The 18301-nt window shown below is 46.1% G+C and overlaps 1 protein-coding gene across 2 annotated transcripts in view; it reads left to right on the forward strand.

Annotated features, from left to right (window-relative positions):
* The window catches only part of col4a5 (collagen, type IV, alpha 5 (Alport syndrome)), a 258803-nt gene that overhangs the window by 97559 nt on the left and 142943 nt on the right, over positions 1-18301 (forward strand). For both annotated transcript variants that reach the window (XM_055644118.1, XM_055644117.1), the window contains 7 exons: positions 4778-4867; positions 7217-7261; positions 8418-8462; positions 11452-11514; positions 11606-11659; positions 14607-14633; positions 14732-14812. In XM_055644118.1, coding sequence (XP_055500093.1) covers positions 4778-4867; positions 7217-7261; positions 8418-8462; positions 11452-11514; positions 11606-11659; positions 14607-14633; positions 14732-14812 — 405 coding nt within the window. The remainder of the gene's footprint in view (positions 1-4777; positions 4868-7216; positions 7262-8417; positions 8463-11451; positions 11515-11605; positions 11660-14606; positions 14634-14731; positions 14813-18301) is intronic.

Here is an 18301-nt window from a genome sequence, read left to right on the forward strand (position 1 = left end):
AAACATGTGAATGAAATAAAATACCAGAGCAAAATAAGGGTATGTCCTCGTCCTCGATTCACCTACTCTGGGCAAGAGATTCTGTGCATCTACCCGATCTACACCTCTCATGATATTATACACCTCGAAAAGATCACCCCTCATCCTCCTGCGCTCCAAGGAATAGAGTCCCAACCTGCTCAACCTGTCCCTGTAACTCAGACCTTTTTTGTGCTGTCAACATCCTCGTAAGTCTTCTCTGCCCTTTACAGCTTGTATGAGTGTGTATGTATATGTTTATATAATATATGTATATATATATATATACGCCTACACACACTGAATTTTTTTTCTATAATTTACAATATATGATATTGTTTACAGAGCACTATGTTTCAAACCGTTCTCACAAATACCTTCCTACCACAAGATTTTGTGGAGCATCCGACTCGAGGTGTCGGATGCAACAGAAGCGAGCACTTTTGTGAACTGAAAGTTATTTTGTTTACGTGATCCGCCAAGGATAGGATTGGTGGTGATTGTGAGGTAGATCTGTGATAAGGAGGCCTGTGGGGATGAGATTGGACCAGCAGAGCTTTTTTTATTTTTTTTTTATCTTTTAAATCAAAAAATGTATTCAATTATTAAAAAATAATATTTACACTACAATAAAACAAGCCAGAACCCACCACCATAAATACAATACATACATATATCCATAATAAACTATTATACAATTATGATACAATCCTTATTGAGGACACATTCAACACCCTGCGGAGCCCAGCGGTCCCGGAACTCCCTCAGGGTGCCCACAGACAGGGCGTATTCCCTTTCTAATCCCCCCCGGGCACGGACGTAACCCCGGAAAAGGGGCAGGCAGCTGGCTCGGGTAGAGCCCTCCGCCGTCTGGCGCCGTGACTCGCGGATGGCCAGCTTGGCCAGGCCCAGGAGCAACCCAACCAGGACATCTTCAGCCACCAGCAGAGTGTTGGGTGGGTTGGGATTCAGTATTGATCTGGGAGATGCTGAATAGTGAGAGCTTGGTTAACAGAAGGTTAGATCGGAAATCAATATGGGTGAATTATAGGATTGTGGTGCGGGTGGACACATCAGTAATGGGATGTGAAGCATAACCAGTCTGAAGGATTTGAGACCTGTGGGGATGTCCACTGCAATGGGTGAAAGTTTGGTATGGAGAGACCTCTGGAGCCTCGAGTGACAAATCAGACCCCATGAGGCCCTTGAAGACCACCTTGTCCGTGTGAGTATAGACACAAAAAGCTGGAGTAACTCAGCAGGGCAGTCAGCATCTCTGGAGAAAAGGAATAGGTAATGTTTCAGGTCGAGACCCTTCTTCGGAAATGTCACCCATTCCTTCTCTCCAGAGATGCTGTCTATCCCGCTGAGTTACTCCAACATTTTGCATTCAGTTTAAACCAGCATCTGCATTTTGTCTTGTCCATGTGGGGTCTGTTTTATCCCCCAGGTGACATGTGATCCAAACACATGAAGGTAGAGTTTGGTCATTCTTTGCTTGGCAATCAACCTTTTCACATTCCTCAAACAGCCAACATGCGGAGGATCTGGAACAAAAATCACCGACCCTATACATCTTGGTCCCAGATTTTCCTGTTTTTTTTTAACTAAAATTGTATTATGCACCACACATAAATATATCCATAGACACCAGGGACTGCAGATTCTAGTTTACAAAACAGGACACAATGTGCTGGAGTAACTCAGTGGTGGAACAGATTGGTGGGCAGACCTCTGGGTCAGGACCCTTGTACAACGTGATTGTAATAGGGGGTGAAATCTGGAGGAGAGGAGGAGGTAGGACAAAGCCAGGCGAGTGACAGGTGGATACACTCCGATCAGTCTGAAGATGGGTCCTGATCCGAAACGTCACCTGTTCAGGTCCACCAGAGATGCTGCCTGAGCCGCTGAGGTACTCCAGCTCTTCATGTATATATTTTATACAATTATAACTATTTAACCCAAGATTGACACAAAAGAACTGGAGTAACTCTGTGGGTCAGGCAGCATCTCTGGAGAAAAGGAATAGGTGACGCTTCGGGTTGAGACCCTTCGTCAGACCGCTCCACTATGTGTATAATCCAATCTCCCCATCAAAGACCCTTCACTATGCATAGTCCAATCGACAGCCATTTCCCACTTTGAAAGCTGTCTGGAGGTTGAAAGAAAAATAGAAGTTCCCTTCCTCACGTAACAAGATGTTACAGTACCTGCAGGCTCCACAAGGTGGCCCTGTTACAATGGTAATCAACAGAAATGTCCACAACTATTTTGACTGAGAAACTCTTTCACAAAGAGATGGATTGTTTTTTGCAAAGGAATTTTTTATCAAAACTTCAAATGTGGAATGTTCCACAATGGTCACAAAATTACTTCCAGGCCCTCCGTGTACATGCTACTGATGTCCCTGGATGTGTGCAGATGTTCTGTAAGGTGCACGGGGGCACCTTGTCCACCCCGTTAATTTGTGCGTCCGTGGCCATGAACAGCACAGGCCACCCATCTGGAAACAGCCCGTTGCATCGCATGCGAGGACTGCTTCACCATAGCTTGCAGAGGACCTGCCCGACCAAGTTTGGTTTGTGTTAAAATGGAAAACTTGTAACTTTGTTGATGCCCTTTATGTGGTGACTCTTTGCATACCTTGAGTTTGCAAAACAAAGAATCTCACTGGGACTTGTCACACATGACAATAAAGTAAAGTATCATTCATTCACACTTGTAACCGGGTCTTTTTCAAGTGCCCCACTTGCCCCACATGCCCCACACTGAGTGCACATCCATGACTTGGACACTGTGCAAGTCAACATGTTGAATGGCCTGTCTCAAATTGATCACTATGTTTTTGGAATGAAACTCAGTTCACCGTGTGTCTCCTTCAGACTGATGCACTATAGTCTCCACATTATTCAGTGGCCACTGTAGTAAACCCCATCTACCCCCTTCCCACCCCTTCACTGGGTCGCGACCTTCGCCAACACTCCCAACAATGTGGAGCACAATCATGACGGCCCCACTCCCAGTAGCTGATTATAATCCTCTGTCACTCATGGATAATAATAAATAATAATAATAATTTTATTTATAGAGCACTTTAAAAACAAACATAGTTGCAACAAAGTGCTGTACATCACTAATCATTGACAAAAAAGATAATACACACCAAAAATAAAAATAAAAAGAAATAGTAGGAAAAGACATGTAAAATAAAGAAACATCAAAAACACAAAAAACAGAAGCAAAGTTTCAGGCATGGTCAAAAGCCAGGGAGTACAAATGTGTTTTAACACTGGATTTGAAGATGGACAGTGAGGGGGCCTGTCTGATGTGCAACGGCAGGGTGTTCCAGAGTGCCGGAGCAGCAACAGAGAAGGCTCTATCCCCTCTGAGCCTCCAAGCCAGCTGAGTTACTACAGCACTTTGTGTCATTTTCTTTGTAAACACGCATCTGCAATTCCATGTTTCCACTTCTCACACACAGTGAAAATTCCTTGAATCCTCCAGTTCTCTTCCACAGATGCACGGCAGCACTGCAGCACGACCCTGTACTGTTGGCACTGGTGCTTACATGCACATCTGTACTGATCTACCAGCAGCAAGTCTCGAATACCTCAACACCACCCTGCCCCCAAAATCCCAGCCCGGTTGCAACATAAGCCACAGGCAGGATTGCAATGAGATACAAAAATCTGAAGCCCCTCAGCAAGTCAGGCAACATCTCTTGGTGCTATTCAAAAGGAATAGGTGACATTTCGGGTCGAGACCCTTCTTCAGACTGAGGGTCACGGGAAAGGGAAACGAGAGATATAGATGGCGATGTAGAGAGATACAGAACAAATGAATGAAAGATATGCAAAAAAGTAACAATGATAAAGGAAGCAGGCCATTGTTAGCTGTGGGCTGGGTGAAAACGGGTTACAGACAATGAGACTCAACAAGACGACTTTGAAGCTGGTACCACGGGTGGGGGAGGGATGGAGAGAGAGGAGATGCAAGGATTACTTGAAGTTAGAGAAGTCAATGTTCATACCGCTGGGGTGCAAGCTCCCCCGGTGAAATATGAGGTGCTGTTCCTCCAATTTGCACTGGGCCTCACTCTGACAATGGAGGAGGCCCAGGACAGAAAAGTCCTGAAACCAACATTTTCATTTGCTTCCTACATATTGTAATGAGAGAACAGGTTTCAGATACATGGAGGAATTCTGATTAAGATACCAAGCAGTACTTGTATTGTATATCTTTATTGTCATTTCCTGAGTATTCGCATACCCAGAGGAAACAAAAAACATTGCTCAACCAGTGTCCATTCAGTGTGCATGAAAAATAAATAGAAATAAAAAAAATACATGTATCATGAACAAATTTAACACTCTACTAAACATTCAACAGGCGTTCCGACCGGCAGCGGCACAACAGTGGCTCTGCTGCAGTGTGGGGGTTTGTGCGCGATACTTGGCAGGGGGCAAAGTCCATTTAGCAGTCTTATAGCCTGTGGGAAGAAGCTGAGGAGCATCCTGCTGGTTTTGCAGCCAATGCTCCTGTACCTCTTCCCAGAAAAGACCTGAAAATGTCATGCATTTGATGGAGTTGCTTCTTCCTACATATTGTAATGAGAGAACAGGTTTCAGATACATGGAGGAATTCTGATTAAGATACCCAAGCAGTACTTGTTATGCATTTGATCTTTTGTGCTTCGGCTTTCATTGTGCAGCTAGTATGTGTATTTTATGCTGAAGGTGTTTAATTTCTGGCCATGCAGGGTGTGAGAGGCCTGCCGGGACTGGAGGGTCACATAGGCTTGCCCGGGTTCCCAGGCCCCGAGGGCCCTCCTGGAACAAGAGGAATTAAGGTAGGAAAGAATACAATGTGACTTCATCACCTCAATGATCGGCAACTCAAGGAACCAATTACAAGCCTGTGAAGACACTGAACTTATATTTCAAAATGGAGTCAGTGTTAAAAACATGGTCCAGTCTTTCCTTCCCATAAGAGTGTTTCCTGCAGCAAGCCGTCAGCTGGGAGTTGCTGCCTACTGGGGAAGTGGTCACAGATTCAACTGGTAAAGCATAAACACTGGAGTGGGGCTGATAGATTTCACAGAAGGAGGGTCTGCAGTGCATGGGATAGAAAGCATTTGAAACAACAAGTGTTTGTGATATCTTTTTGAAATTATTTTTACTTAAAATAAATTATTCACGCGTTTGCTAGGGCATAGCGGTAGAGTTGCTGTCTTACAGCGCCAGAGGCCCGGTTCGATCCTGACTATGAGTGCTATCAGTACGCTTTGTACGTTCTCCCCGTGACTTGCGCAGGTTTTCTCCGAGATCTTCGGTTTCAACGCACACTCCAAAGACGTGCACGTCTGTAGGTTAATTGGCTTGGTATAAATGTAAATTGTCCCCAGTGTGCATAGTGAAGTGTTAATGTGTTGGGATCGCTTGTCGGTGTGGACTCGGTGGGCCGAAGGGCCTGTTTCCGTGCTGTATCTCCAAACTAAACTGAACCGCTGAGCTGTGTTCTCGTGTGTTTGCCTCATTTCCCGCTCTAGTTGCAGTATAATGTAGATAAATGTGAGGTTACCCACTTTGGCAGCAAAAACAAGGGGGCATATTATTATCTCAATAGGGTTAGGTTAGGTAAAGGGGAGGTGCAGCGAGACCTGGATGTCCTTGTACGCCAGTCACTGAAAGTTGTCATGCAGGTACAGCAGGCAGTGAAGAAAGCTAATGGAGTATTGGCCTTCATAACAAGAGGATTTCACTATAGGAGTATAGAGGTTCTTCTGTAGTTGTATAGGCCTCTGGTGGGACCACATCTGGAGTATTGTGTACAGTTTTGGTCTCTTAATTTGAGGAAGGACATCCTTGTGATTGAGGCAGTGCAGTGTAGGTTCACTAGATTGATCCCTGGAGATGGCGGGACTGTCATATGAGGTAAGATTGAAAAGACTAGGCTTATATTCACTGCAGTTTAGAAGGATGAGGGGGAATCTTATAGAAACATATAAAATTATGAAAGGGCTGGACAAGCTAGATGCAGGAAAAATGTTCCCAATGTTGGGCGAGTCCAGAACCCGGGGCCACAGTCTTAGAATAAAGGGGAGGCCATTTAAGACTGAGGTGAGAAAAAATGTTTTCACCCAGAGAGTTGTGAATTTATGGAATTCCCTACCACAGAGGGCAATGGAGGCCAAATCGTTGGATGGATTTAAGAGAGAGTTAGATAGAGCTCTAGGGGCTAGTGGAATCAAGGGATATGGGGAGAAGGCAGGCACGGGTTATTGATTGGGAACGAATAACCATGATCACAATGAATGGCGGTGCTGGCTCAAATGGCTGAATGGCCTCCTCCTGCACCTATTTTCTATGTTTCTATGTTTCTATGAATTGGTGTTGGCTCCAAACATCCTGCCAGCCCTTTGAGGCTTTGTGTCAGCAGGCAGAGGTCAGGTTCCAAGTGTCACTGACTCCTGGACTAGCCCAGAGCCTACTCAGCATCCGCTACCAGAGTACGTCACTGTACAGTGACTGAGAGGATATTCCCCTTCTGACTTCAAGATGCTGAACCAGTTAGGTTATTCTAACTAGTCAGTGAACGTGACAGAGGAAAGGATGTGTTCATTAGTATCTCTACCACTGAGCAATTGGAAAACAACAGACTCTGCAGCTAAAGGCTAATAGTTTTGAAGAAAGCAAAGGTTCTAACTAAAGCCGAAGTTCTAGAGGAATTTAACGGGTCAGGCAGCACCTGTGGAGAGAATGTAGAGATGACATCCCGGATTGGGATACTTCAGTGGTCTTTGAATAGTGGAGGCCATGAGGATTTCTCCAATTGAGAACTTTGGGTCTAAGGGCATGATCTCAGGGCTAAGGTTGGAGATGTGAAAGAATGTCTTCTTTTCCACAAAGTCAGAGCGGTACTGCAGCGTGACAATGCGTTGCTGCCATTGGTGTTACAATCTATGACTTCCCCTAAAGTCAATTGATGTTGCAACCCATGGCTTCCCCTAACCATCCACCAAAACCACAAATGTGATAGATCTTGGACAATAAAGGGGATTGCTGGCTGCAGGGATAAGGCAGGGCAATTATTGAGTGGGGGAAGCAAGCTCAGGGCATATGTTCTCTGCTTTTTCTTATGTTTTCTATCAAACTGTTGGACTTGGAAAGAGCACTCATTTTCTTTTCTTTCTTCTTAGGGTGACACCGGACCACATGGGTTCCCAGGCCCCAAAGGACTACGAGTAAGTGACGGAAGATTGTATCGGGATGCTACAGGTTTAAACAAGCTGTCGGAGCAATAGTCAGGGTTCAGATGAATGGGATGAGGATCTAGAACAAGTGCAGTACCATCAGCCATCCATGCCAGTACTGACAGCCATCTAACATACCATGGCAGTACAATCACACCACTGATAGAGTTATGCACAGGAGACCCGGGTTCGATCCTGACCGTGCTGTCTGTGTGGAATTCACGTGTCCTTCCTCTGGCCCCCTGGGTTGCCACTGGGTGGTCTGGTTTCCTCCTACCTTCCAAAGACATGTGGGATTGTAGGTTAAAGTGGACTCTGTAAATTGCCCCTAGTGGGCAGGGAGTGAATGGACTGCCCAGTCCATCATCGGCTCTAACCTTCCTTCCATCAAGGGGATTTATCACAGTCGCTGCCTCAAAAAGGCTGGCAGAATCAGCAAGGACCCACACCATCCTGGCCACACACTCATCTCCCTGCTACCTTCAGGTAGAAGGTACAGGAGCTTGAAGACTGCAACAACCAGGTTCAGGAATAGCTACTTCCCCACAGCCATCAGGCTATTAAACCTGGCTCGGACAAAACTCTGATTATTAATAACCACTTTCTGTTATTTGCACTTTATCAGTTTATTTATTCATGTGTGTATATATTTATATTATGGTATATGGACACATTTATCTGTTTTGTAGTAAATGCCTACTATGTTCTGTATGCTGAAGCAAAGCAAGAATGTCATTGTCCTATACAGGGACACATGACAATAAACTCACTTGAACTTGAACTTGAAGTGTTCTAACACAGTAGAGTGAACTGTTAATCAATGGTTAGCGTGAACTTAGTGTCGGGGATACGGGGAGAAGGCAGGAGAATGGGGTTGAGTGGGAGAATTGGATCAGCCATGATTGGATGGTAGAGTATACTTGATGGGCCGAATGGCCTAATTCTGCTTCTATCAGTTATGAACATGAACTTAGTGGACCGAAGAGCCTGTTCCATGCTGTATCTTACAATCAATTCAATGAATGAATCACAGTATGCAGATGGATTGGGTGCTCCCAGCTAGTCGTGTGCTTCTTGCAACAGATTGGTAAAGTGCCGCTGACAAACATTGTTCATGTTGACCTTGTCTTTGCTTCATGTTTGACAGGGCCCTCCTGGGATCCCTGGTTTTCCCGGCACACCTGGTGTTCCAGTAAGTATGCACCACTTCACAAATCTCAGGCAGAAGTCTCCTGACATCGTATTTTCCCAATTATTGTTAAAATGAATGTCAGTTTTGCAAAGTCAACATCGAGCCATCCGTGTTTTACAGATGGGAACAGTTTGGTAAATTGAACATTGATTTAATCATAAACGCTGGAGTAACTCAGCGGGGCAGGCAGCAGCTCTGGAGAGAAGTTTCGGATCGAGATCCTTCTTCAGACTGAGGCTGCCAGAGATGCTGCCTGTCCCACTGATTTACTCCAGCAGTTTGTGTCTACCTTTGTATTAAACCAACATCTGCAGTTCCATCAGACACATTGATTTAATCGTGGTTGCTTCCATGTCTGATGTCTTTGCCCTCTCTATGTCTCTCTATCCCCAAGCGTACTCTTTTACATGCAAATGTTTTTTAGTGTTCAAGGGCAACACCCAAAGGGCAAAGGGAAAATCCGTACAGGCAAATCAGGATTGAATCTGGATCCCCGGCACTGTAAGGCACCAGGAAAATTACTAATACGTTGAAACTCATGATAATTATTTTGTGAAACAGGGCCCAAGAGCATGGAAGTGCGGCTGAAGGGTGCCCTGGTAGATAATGAGAGAGAGGCACTGTCTGGATGGTCATCTGTGTTGTGGAATGGACAGCATTGCCCCAGGGCAGTCCATGGTTTATATATTAAACCATTCAGAATCCCACCCTACATGGTTGACCCTGCAACACCAGGCATGTGCTACCGCACAACGGCAGAGACCCGGTTCGATCCTGACCTCGGGAGCTGTCTGTGTGGAGTTTGCAGGTTGTCCCTGTGGCCACATGGGTTTCCACTGTGGACTCCCCTTTCCTCCGGCAACACAAAGAGGTGTGGATTTGTAGGTTAATTAGCCTCTGAAAAATTGCTCCACATCTGAGGGAATGGATGAGATAATGGGACAAGATAGAACCAGTGTGACTATGTGTCCTAGAGTCATTGAGTGATACAGCATGGAAACAGGCCCTTCGGCCCATCTTGCCCACACCGGCCAACATGCACCAGCTGCACTAGCCCCACCTGTCTGTGTTTGGTCCATATCCCTCCAAGCCTGTCCTATCCGTGTAGCTGCCTAACTGCTTCTTAAAAGTTGGGATAGTCCCTGCCTCAACTACCTCCTCTGGCAGCTTGTCCCAGCCATGCACCCACCACCGTTTCTGTGCAAGTTACCCCTCAGATTCCTGCTAAATATTTTCCCCTTCACCTTAAACTGATGTCCACTGGTCCTCGATTCACTTACTCTGGGCAAGATACCCTACGCATCGAGCCGATCTATTCCGCTCATGGTTTGGGCATGGCCTCAATGGACCAAAGGCCACTGTGTTGAAGTCCCCTTCTTGAAGTAACTCCACCCCTCTTCTGGTGACACCCATAATCTACCGGGGCCACTAACTCTCCTGCTGGTTGGCAGCAAGCTTCCAGCAGATGTCTTTGGCCTTCAGATTCTCCCCATCCACCGGATGACACCCCCTCTATTTGATTGCCTCCACCCTCCTCCTTGACCCTACCCCCCCTCCACTGGAGAACCTGCCCCTTCCATTGGGCAAGATGGTCATGCCACTTGTCATGTTCGCCCTACCATGGACGACTCTCCCCTCCGTGACCTAGGCTCTCCATCTGGTTGCCTCTGCTCTCTCGACCACTGCCCTCCTGTGATGGACACAAATTGCTGGAGTAACTCAGCAGGGCATGCATGCCTTTTGGGTCGAGACCCCTCTCCAGAGTGAGTGTCAGGGGAGAGGGCGACACAGAGACAAGGAAGTGTAAGGTGTGAGGATGAGACATCAAAGGGGTGGGAGGACGGTCAAGGAAAATGTAGAACAGATCATTGTTAGCTGGGGGCAGGTGACAACGAAGCATACAGAGATAGGATTTAATCAGAAGGACAGTCAGACTGGTCGGAGAACTAGGAAGGGGGAGAGATGGAGAGAGAGGGAACGCAAGGATTACTTGAAGTTAGAGAAGTCAATGTTCATGCCCCTGGGGTGTAAGCTGCCCAAGCAAAATATAAGGTGCTGTTCCTCCAATTACTTACAAAATTCTTAAGGGGTTGGACAGGCTAGATGCAGGAAGATTGCTCCCGATGTTGGGGAAGTCCAGGACAAGGGGGTCACAGCTTAAGGATAAGGGGGAAATCCTTTAAAACCGAGATGAGAAGAACTTTTTTCACACAGAGAGTGGTGAATCTCTGGAACTCTCTGCCACAGAAGGTAGTTGAGGCCAGTTCATTGGCTATATTTAAGAGGGAGTTAGATGTGGCCCTTGTTGCTAAGGGGATCAGAGGGTATGGAGAGAAGGCAGGTACGGGATACTGAGTTGGATGATCAGCCATGATCATATTGAATGGCGGTGCAGGCTCGAAGGGCCGAATGGCCTACTCCTGCACCTAATTTCTATGTTTCTATGTTTCTATGTTTCTAATTTGTGGTGGGCCTCACTGACGGTGGAGGAGGTTAGTGTGGGGATGGGAGGGGGTGTTAAAGTGTTTAGCAACTGGGAGATCAGGTAGGTTCAGGCGGACTGAGCAGAGGTCCTGTGGCTGGCTACCATTTCGAGGAGTGGCTCTGTCCACTCCTGGTGAACTTCGGTATTGCAGCGGGTAATTCCGTATGTGCCACATGTGCCCACACATACACACCTAGTACATGGTCTTAATTAGAATTGTACAGCACAGAAACGGATCCAGAAACATAAGCAACCTATCAAATACCCATCCACACCAGTCCCATTTACCAACACGGCCCTGAGCCTTCTATCCCCTTGGGATTTTAAGTCTCTGTGTAGATGCTTGTTAAATGTTGTGAGTGTATCTTCCTTCATGCTGAGGTTGTTCCTCTGCTTTCTGTCAATCGACAATAAATCCCCATATTGAACAAAAATGATGAGAGGTGGAAAATGTTTTTTCTTTCATGCCATTTATTTAACGTAAATCCTATTTTCCTGTTGCAGGGGTTACCGGGACATGATGGTCCCATCGGCCCACATGGTATACCCGGTTGTAACGGAACCAAGGTGAGTCCATCTCTGCCTCTACCTCTTCCCCTTTATTACCATTTATACGCCTATTTTCCAGCATGATAACACATTTATTTCTCCCACACAGGGAGATCGAGGCTATCCTGGAGGATCTGGCCATCCCGGATCAGCTGGTGCTCCGGTAAGGAAGCAACAGGAATGACGCCACGATTAATAACCGCTCAAGGGCTCAGCTCTTTTTCTGCCTGTTCATTGCTATTGGTTCTGGCCACAATGCTGTGTACCCTGATGTATAGAACATTGGCCAAGTATTGGCCAAAGAGCAGCACAGTGGCCCAGCTGGTAGAGCGCCAGAGACCCCGGTTGAACCTGACCTAAGATGCTAAGCATGTGGACCCATTCTCCCTGTGACCACATGGGCTCCTCCCACCTCAAAAGATGTATGAGTTTGAGGTTGATTGGCCTCTGTGTGTAAGGAGTGGATGACAAAGTGAGATGAAATAGGAACAGTGTGAATGTATATTGTCTGAAGAAGGGTCTCGACCCGAAACGTCACCCATCCCTTCTCTCCACCGATGCTACCTGTCCCGCTGAGTTACTCCAGCTTTCCGTGTCTATCTTCGGTTTAAACCAGAATCTGCAGTTCCTTCCTACACATTGAGTTGCTAATCTAATATGTACAGTATCTAAGTGTTTATGTATAGTGAGACTTGTACTGAACTGTATACAAAAGTGAATTTCACTGTACCTCGGTACATGTGACAAATAAATACCATACCATATTCAACTGGGTACACCTTGCCCCATTTGGTGCACACTGAGCCTGTACATGGCATATCCAAGCTGCAGCGGGAGAATTGTGGTTGGCAAACTGAAGCCCACCACCACTCCAAAACTCTGGTCTGAAGATAGGTCTCGACCCGAAACGTCACCTGTCCCTTCCCCCCACACATGCTGACTGACCCGCTTGAGTTCCTCCAGCACTCTGTTTTGCTCAGGATTCTAGCATCTGCAGTTCCTTATGTCTCCATTGCGCTGATACCACCCTCCACTCCTCCTGCATTCTCTCAAACCCACTGTACCTTGGTACACGTGCCAATAATAAACTAAATTGGGCTAGGAGCACCGGCCCTGATCCCTTGGGGAGCTGTATCGCCTGTCTAAAAATCATCCATTTCCTTTTGCCTAATGTTTAATAAAACTTAGATTTCTATGAACTGTCAATGTATATTTTCTGAAGAAGGGTCTCGACCCGAAACGTCATCATTCCTTCTCTCCAGCGATGCTGCCTGTCCTGCTGAGTTACTCCAACGTTTTGTGTCTATCTTACCTTTGTGTTACTCCCCCCCCCCCTACACCCCCCCCCCCCCCCCCCCCCCCCCCCCCCCCCCCCCCCCCGGACACTTATTATTTTTTTATTCAAATCGTTTGCTATGTCGCTCTTCATCTACAACTGTACATTATCTGTATCTACAATGGTGGGTTCAAGAGATAATCGGTTGCAGAGAATGGTTTGTGTCGGAAGGAACTGTTGATGCTGGTTTAAACTGGAAGATAGACACAAAAAGCTGGAGTAACTCAGCGGGACAGGCAGCATCTCTGGAGTAAAGGAATAGGTGACGTTATGGTTTGGGACCCTTCTTCAGACATGTTTCGACAGGTTGTTTCATTTGGTGACTGAATTAAGCACTTCTCAGAGTCTTGCCCCCTGTGAGGTTGTCTTTGATTTTTCACTGTGGAGATTAATGTGGAATACTGTTTCAGGGAATGCTCTCCCAACTCATGCATGAAAAGGTGAATAAACCTTGAATCTGTGTCTCAACAGGGCACTAGTGTGCCCTTTGTCTTGGAGTTTGTCACCAGCAGATGGACCTGTTACGTGTCAAAATATACAGCTGGTCAGGCAGCCGCTGTGGAGGGAGGAACAAAGTTAATGTTTTAAGTTGATGACCTTTCATCATGTCTGATGAAAGTTCATTGGCTTGAACATTTAATCTGTTTCCCTCATTTCTGTAAAAATTTTTAAACTTTATCGTGGCCAGAAGAATTCTGGATTCCATATATTTTCCTCTCCAAAATGTACTTCCTTGCTCTCTAATTCATAGACTACTTGCAACCGGTCCTCCAGCTGTTGCGGGTGATACTAAGACTACTTGTCCCTTGCTTGTGGCCTCTATATTTGACACTGCCCATAAAGATGACGGGTGGCACAGTGGTGCAGTGGTAGAGTTGCTGCCTTACAGCACCAGGGACCTGGGTTAGATCCTGACTAGGGGTGCTATCCGTGGGGAGTTCGTACCTTCTCCCCGTGATCTGCCTGGGTTTTTCCCTGGGTACTCCGATTTCCTCCCGCACTCCAAAGATGTACAGATGTAGGTTAGTTGGCTTCGGTAAGAATTGTAAATTGTCCCTAGTGTGTAGGATAGTGTTAGTGCCAGTGGGCCAGTGGGCGGCACGGACTTGGTGGGCCAAAGAGCCTGTTCCCAAACAATATCTCTAAACTGAATTAAATGGTACTGGTAACTTTGTTCAGTGAATGATTGCAAGGTACAGGCGTTATCCCAATCCTGTTGTCCGGCATTATCCCATCCCAATGTCTTAACTAGAGATAGGGGGAATAAGAAGCAGTCAGAGTCGCTACTAATGGCTACCCAATGCCACTGAGGAGATTGTGTATGTGTGAGTTATGTTGAGGATAATGAAACTCGCAAATGAAATTGGCTGTGGTGTCATTCATGCTCACAGTTCAGGCTCTCAGTTCATGCTCGCAGTCAAGGACTCTCCAAAGAGACATTGAAGGGAATGAGACTGAAAGCCACCTCCCCTGGCTCCCCATCTCTGCCCCAAGTTATCCTTGGGGGTCAAATAATTACATTTCCCAGGTGGCGTTGTGGCCAACATACGAAACCTACACAATTACTCAGTTAGGGAGGAACGTGAGCAGCAGAACAAGGCCAAACCTGGACGGGAAAGAGAGCTTGATAAAGGCATAATGCCTGCAGTTGTTGGCTATGATTGTCACTACTCCATCTTGTCAGTGTATTGCTGCAGCAACTGCGGAGAGAACTGATCTACTGGTTGCACGCACTTTTCCATTCTGTGAGCATATGTTGATTTTTATTTTTCAGGGTTCTCCTGGGAATCCAGGGATCAAGGTAAGGTTGAAGCTCTCATGTCGTCCATCCCTACACAACGTTAGTTTGCGCATTTGGATTGTAATTCATTTTTACCTCTTTATTTCCGTCCACGTTAGGGTGACCCAGGTGAGGTGATATCACCACGGTATCCGACTCAGAAAGGAGATCCAGGACCGCCCGGTCTACCAGGGTTACCGGTAAGTATCAAAGCAGCTTCCCTGATTCCTTAGAAAAATATCCAACACTGATTGATACTGTGTGTGTGCACGTGTGTGTGTATGTTTGTGTGCATGTGTGTGTGTGAGCGCACATGTGTGTATGCATGTGCGCGTGTGTGGGTATGGGTTTTGGCATGTATGTACATGTACACATGTGTGTATATGTGTGTTTGGGTATGTATATACATGCGCATGTCTGGGTGCATGTATGTGCGTGGGTGCATGTGTGGGTGTGGGTGTGTGGTGTGTGTTTGGGTGTGTATATACATGCGCATGTCTGTGCATGTGTGTGCGTGCATGCATGTGTGGGTGTGTATGTGTACACATGTGTGGGTGTGTATGTGTACACATGTGTGTGTATGGGTGTTTGTGTGTGTATATACATGCGCATGTCTGTGTGCATGTGTGTGTGTGCATGCATGTGTGGGTGTGGGTGTGTATGTGTACACATGTGTGTGTATGTGTGTTTGTGTGTGTATATACATGTGCATGTCTGTGTGCATGTGCGTGAGTGCATGTGTGGGTGTGGGTATGTATGTGTACACATGTGTGTATGTGTGTGTGGGTGTGTATATACATGCGCATGTCTGTGCATGTGCGTGCGTGTGTGTATGTGTAAACATGTGTGTGTATGTGTTTGGGTGTGTACATACATGCGCATGTCTGTGTGCATTTGTGTGCATGCGTGCGTGTGGGTATGGGTGTGGGTGTGTGTATGTGTACACGTGTGTGTATGTGTGTTTGGGTGTGTATATACATGCGCATGTGTAAGCATATGTTGATTGTGCATATACATGTGTTTAAACTATTGGACAAGGTTGGGCAAAGATTCTTTACTCATTCAGGCCCAAAATATTAAGGATTGATTTCATGTTGAGGTAAACACATTAGTATTTACAGTGTGATTTGCAAGTCACAAGTTCACATTCACAAGTAATAGAAACAGAATTAGGCCATCGAGACCACTCCGCCATTAAACCGTGGCTGATCTCTGCCTCCTAATCCCATTTTCCTGCCTTCTCCCCATAACCTTTGACACTCGTTCTAATTAAGAATCTATCTATCTCTGCATCAAAAATATCCGCTGATGGTGTCCACATCCCTCTGTGTTCCACAATGAGTTCCACAGATGAACTACCCGCTTAACAAAGAAGTCCCACTTCACCTCCTTTCTAAAAATGCTCCCTTTAATTCTGAGGCTATGATCTCTAGTCCTAGACTCTCCCACCAGTGGAAACATCCTTTCCACATCCACTTCTATCTATGCCTTTCATTATTCAGTAAGTTTCAATGGGGTCCCCCCCTCAACCTTCTAAACTCCAGTGAGTACAGGCCCAGTGCTGTCAAACGCTCATCATTTGCTAACCCACTCATTCCTGGGATCATTCTTGTAAACCTCCTCTGGACCCTCTCCAGAGCCAGCACATCCTTCCTCAGATATGGGGCCCAAATTTGCTGACAGCACTCCAAATGTGGCCTGGCCAGCCTCAGCATTACATCTCTGTTTTTATATTCCAGCCCTCTTGATATAAATGCGAGCATTGAGTTTGCCTGTGTGTGAATTTTGCAGTCATTATGAAATGTTCTCAGCAAGATGCAATTCTCAACTGACACCAGAGCAACCAGTTAAAACCTCATCGGTAAAAACTATGATGTACAACTACTTGTCCCCTTAGTGCATCTGCTTTTCTGTATAATATATGTGCAATTGATGCCCTTAGACAACGCTGAACTCCATGTCCAATGTATTAATGGAACTGGTACACAATTTTCTGCATTTTGATCTATAGTACTTGAGTTTGACATGATTGTATTTCTATATAATATTTTCTGATCTGTTTGAATAGTTTGCAAAACAACATTATTCACTGACAATTTCACACGTCACACTAATAGACCTGAACCTAAATGGTGAAGTGGGCAGCTTCTAATGTCAGGTCTGGCTTGGAAATCGCAGGACATAAAATAATCTTGGAGTCACAGCTAAGTGGGAGCGTTTCCTCTCAGCTCCATCAACACAAGTTCCATCACAACCTCCAGTGCCGTCTCTGTGGAATTTGCATATTCTCACGGTGATCTTTTCCAGTCTCTGATTTCCTCTCACTTTGCAAAGATATGCAACTTGGCAGGTTCATTGGCTGCTGCAAATTGCCATGAGTTTGTGCATGGGTGGTGGCTGATTCAGGATGCTGATGTCGCCATCACAGCAGGATGGGGTCAGTGACAGGAATGACACAAAGTGGACGACCTTCAAATCCATTCTTCATCCTGTGGGACCATGAGAAAGCCTCATCCCAAAGTGCACATCTATGCCTCAGCAATCTTGAGACCTTCCAACCCTTCCCCCAGAACTTGCTTGAGTGCTGGAGACTGTGCACAGCCTCCTCTGACCAGATGCAGATCCTTCCCATTGCCTTGCTCAAGGACATTAGCAGCTTGCCTCCAATTCTATCTGCTCATTTCCTGCTTGGAGTTACTGCAATAATGTACAGTAGATTGTGGTGTTCTGTAGCCACAGTGGCCAGTATACAGCTTTCACTGTGTCACCGATATTCCCATAGGGTTGTTGCTGTTCCAAGTTGACTCCATTCCATCCCATCAAAGCCTACCAAATTTAACATGGGCCTCTTGACTTAGCCTCCCCCACTATCTACCCTTGCAATCTGCATCTGTCATCGTGTACATGGGTTCCCAGACCTTCTCTCCCCTTTCTGTCCACATCCAATGTTAGGGAATTGCTAAGCAAGAGGCATCTTCCACTGTGTCTGTCCCCTCAACCAACCAACCAATTTACTGTCCTAACAGTAAATTAGAGGCAATTTTGCACTGCATTAAATCAGTAGTAAGTCTGACTTTGATGACAATACTCATGAACTTGTTCAGTCGGTAGGCACAAAATGCTGGAGTAACTCAGCGGGTGAGGCAGCATCTATGAAGAGAAGGAATTGGCGACGTTTCGGGTCGAGATCCTTCTTCAGACCAATCCAACAGACTTGTTCAGTCTGATGGATTGGTGTTTTAAATGGCAAGTTTATTATATACTAGACCAAGTGCAGACCCGTTGGGTCTGCTCCCCCAACACAGCCGTTCTTTACCCGTAGCCCCCACGGGAGACGTGGTCCTCCAACTCAAGCGGCTCAGGAATCAGCAGAGTGGCTGTTTTTAAATGGCGTCTTTGAGGCGAGATGCGGGCGCCAGCAGCCGTTATGGTCGCTAGCCAGCAGGAGGCGACATAATGAGTGAGTGGGAAGGGGGCGGAGAGCATGTACATAAACACGACAACATTTAATGAGGAGTAGATACTTGGAATGAAAAATGAAATCTCTACCGAAATGGAAAAAATCAGGGCGTTTCTGGGTCGGGTGTTTGTGTAGCAATGAATCAAAGGCTGGCAGCCACAAGTTAGGCAGAAACACACACAGCCAGCCGGCAGCCACACAGTTTTAATAGATACTAGACCAAGTGCAG

Source organism: Leucoraja erinacea, chromosome 12 (assembly GCF_028641065.1).
Source record: "Leucoraja erinacea ecotype New England chromosome 12, Leri_hhj_1, whole genome shotgun sequence".
Taxonomy (NCBI): domain Eukaryota; kingdom Metazoa; phylum Chordata; class Chondrichthyes; order Rajiformes; family Rajidae; genus Leucoraja; species Leucoraja erinaceus.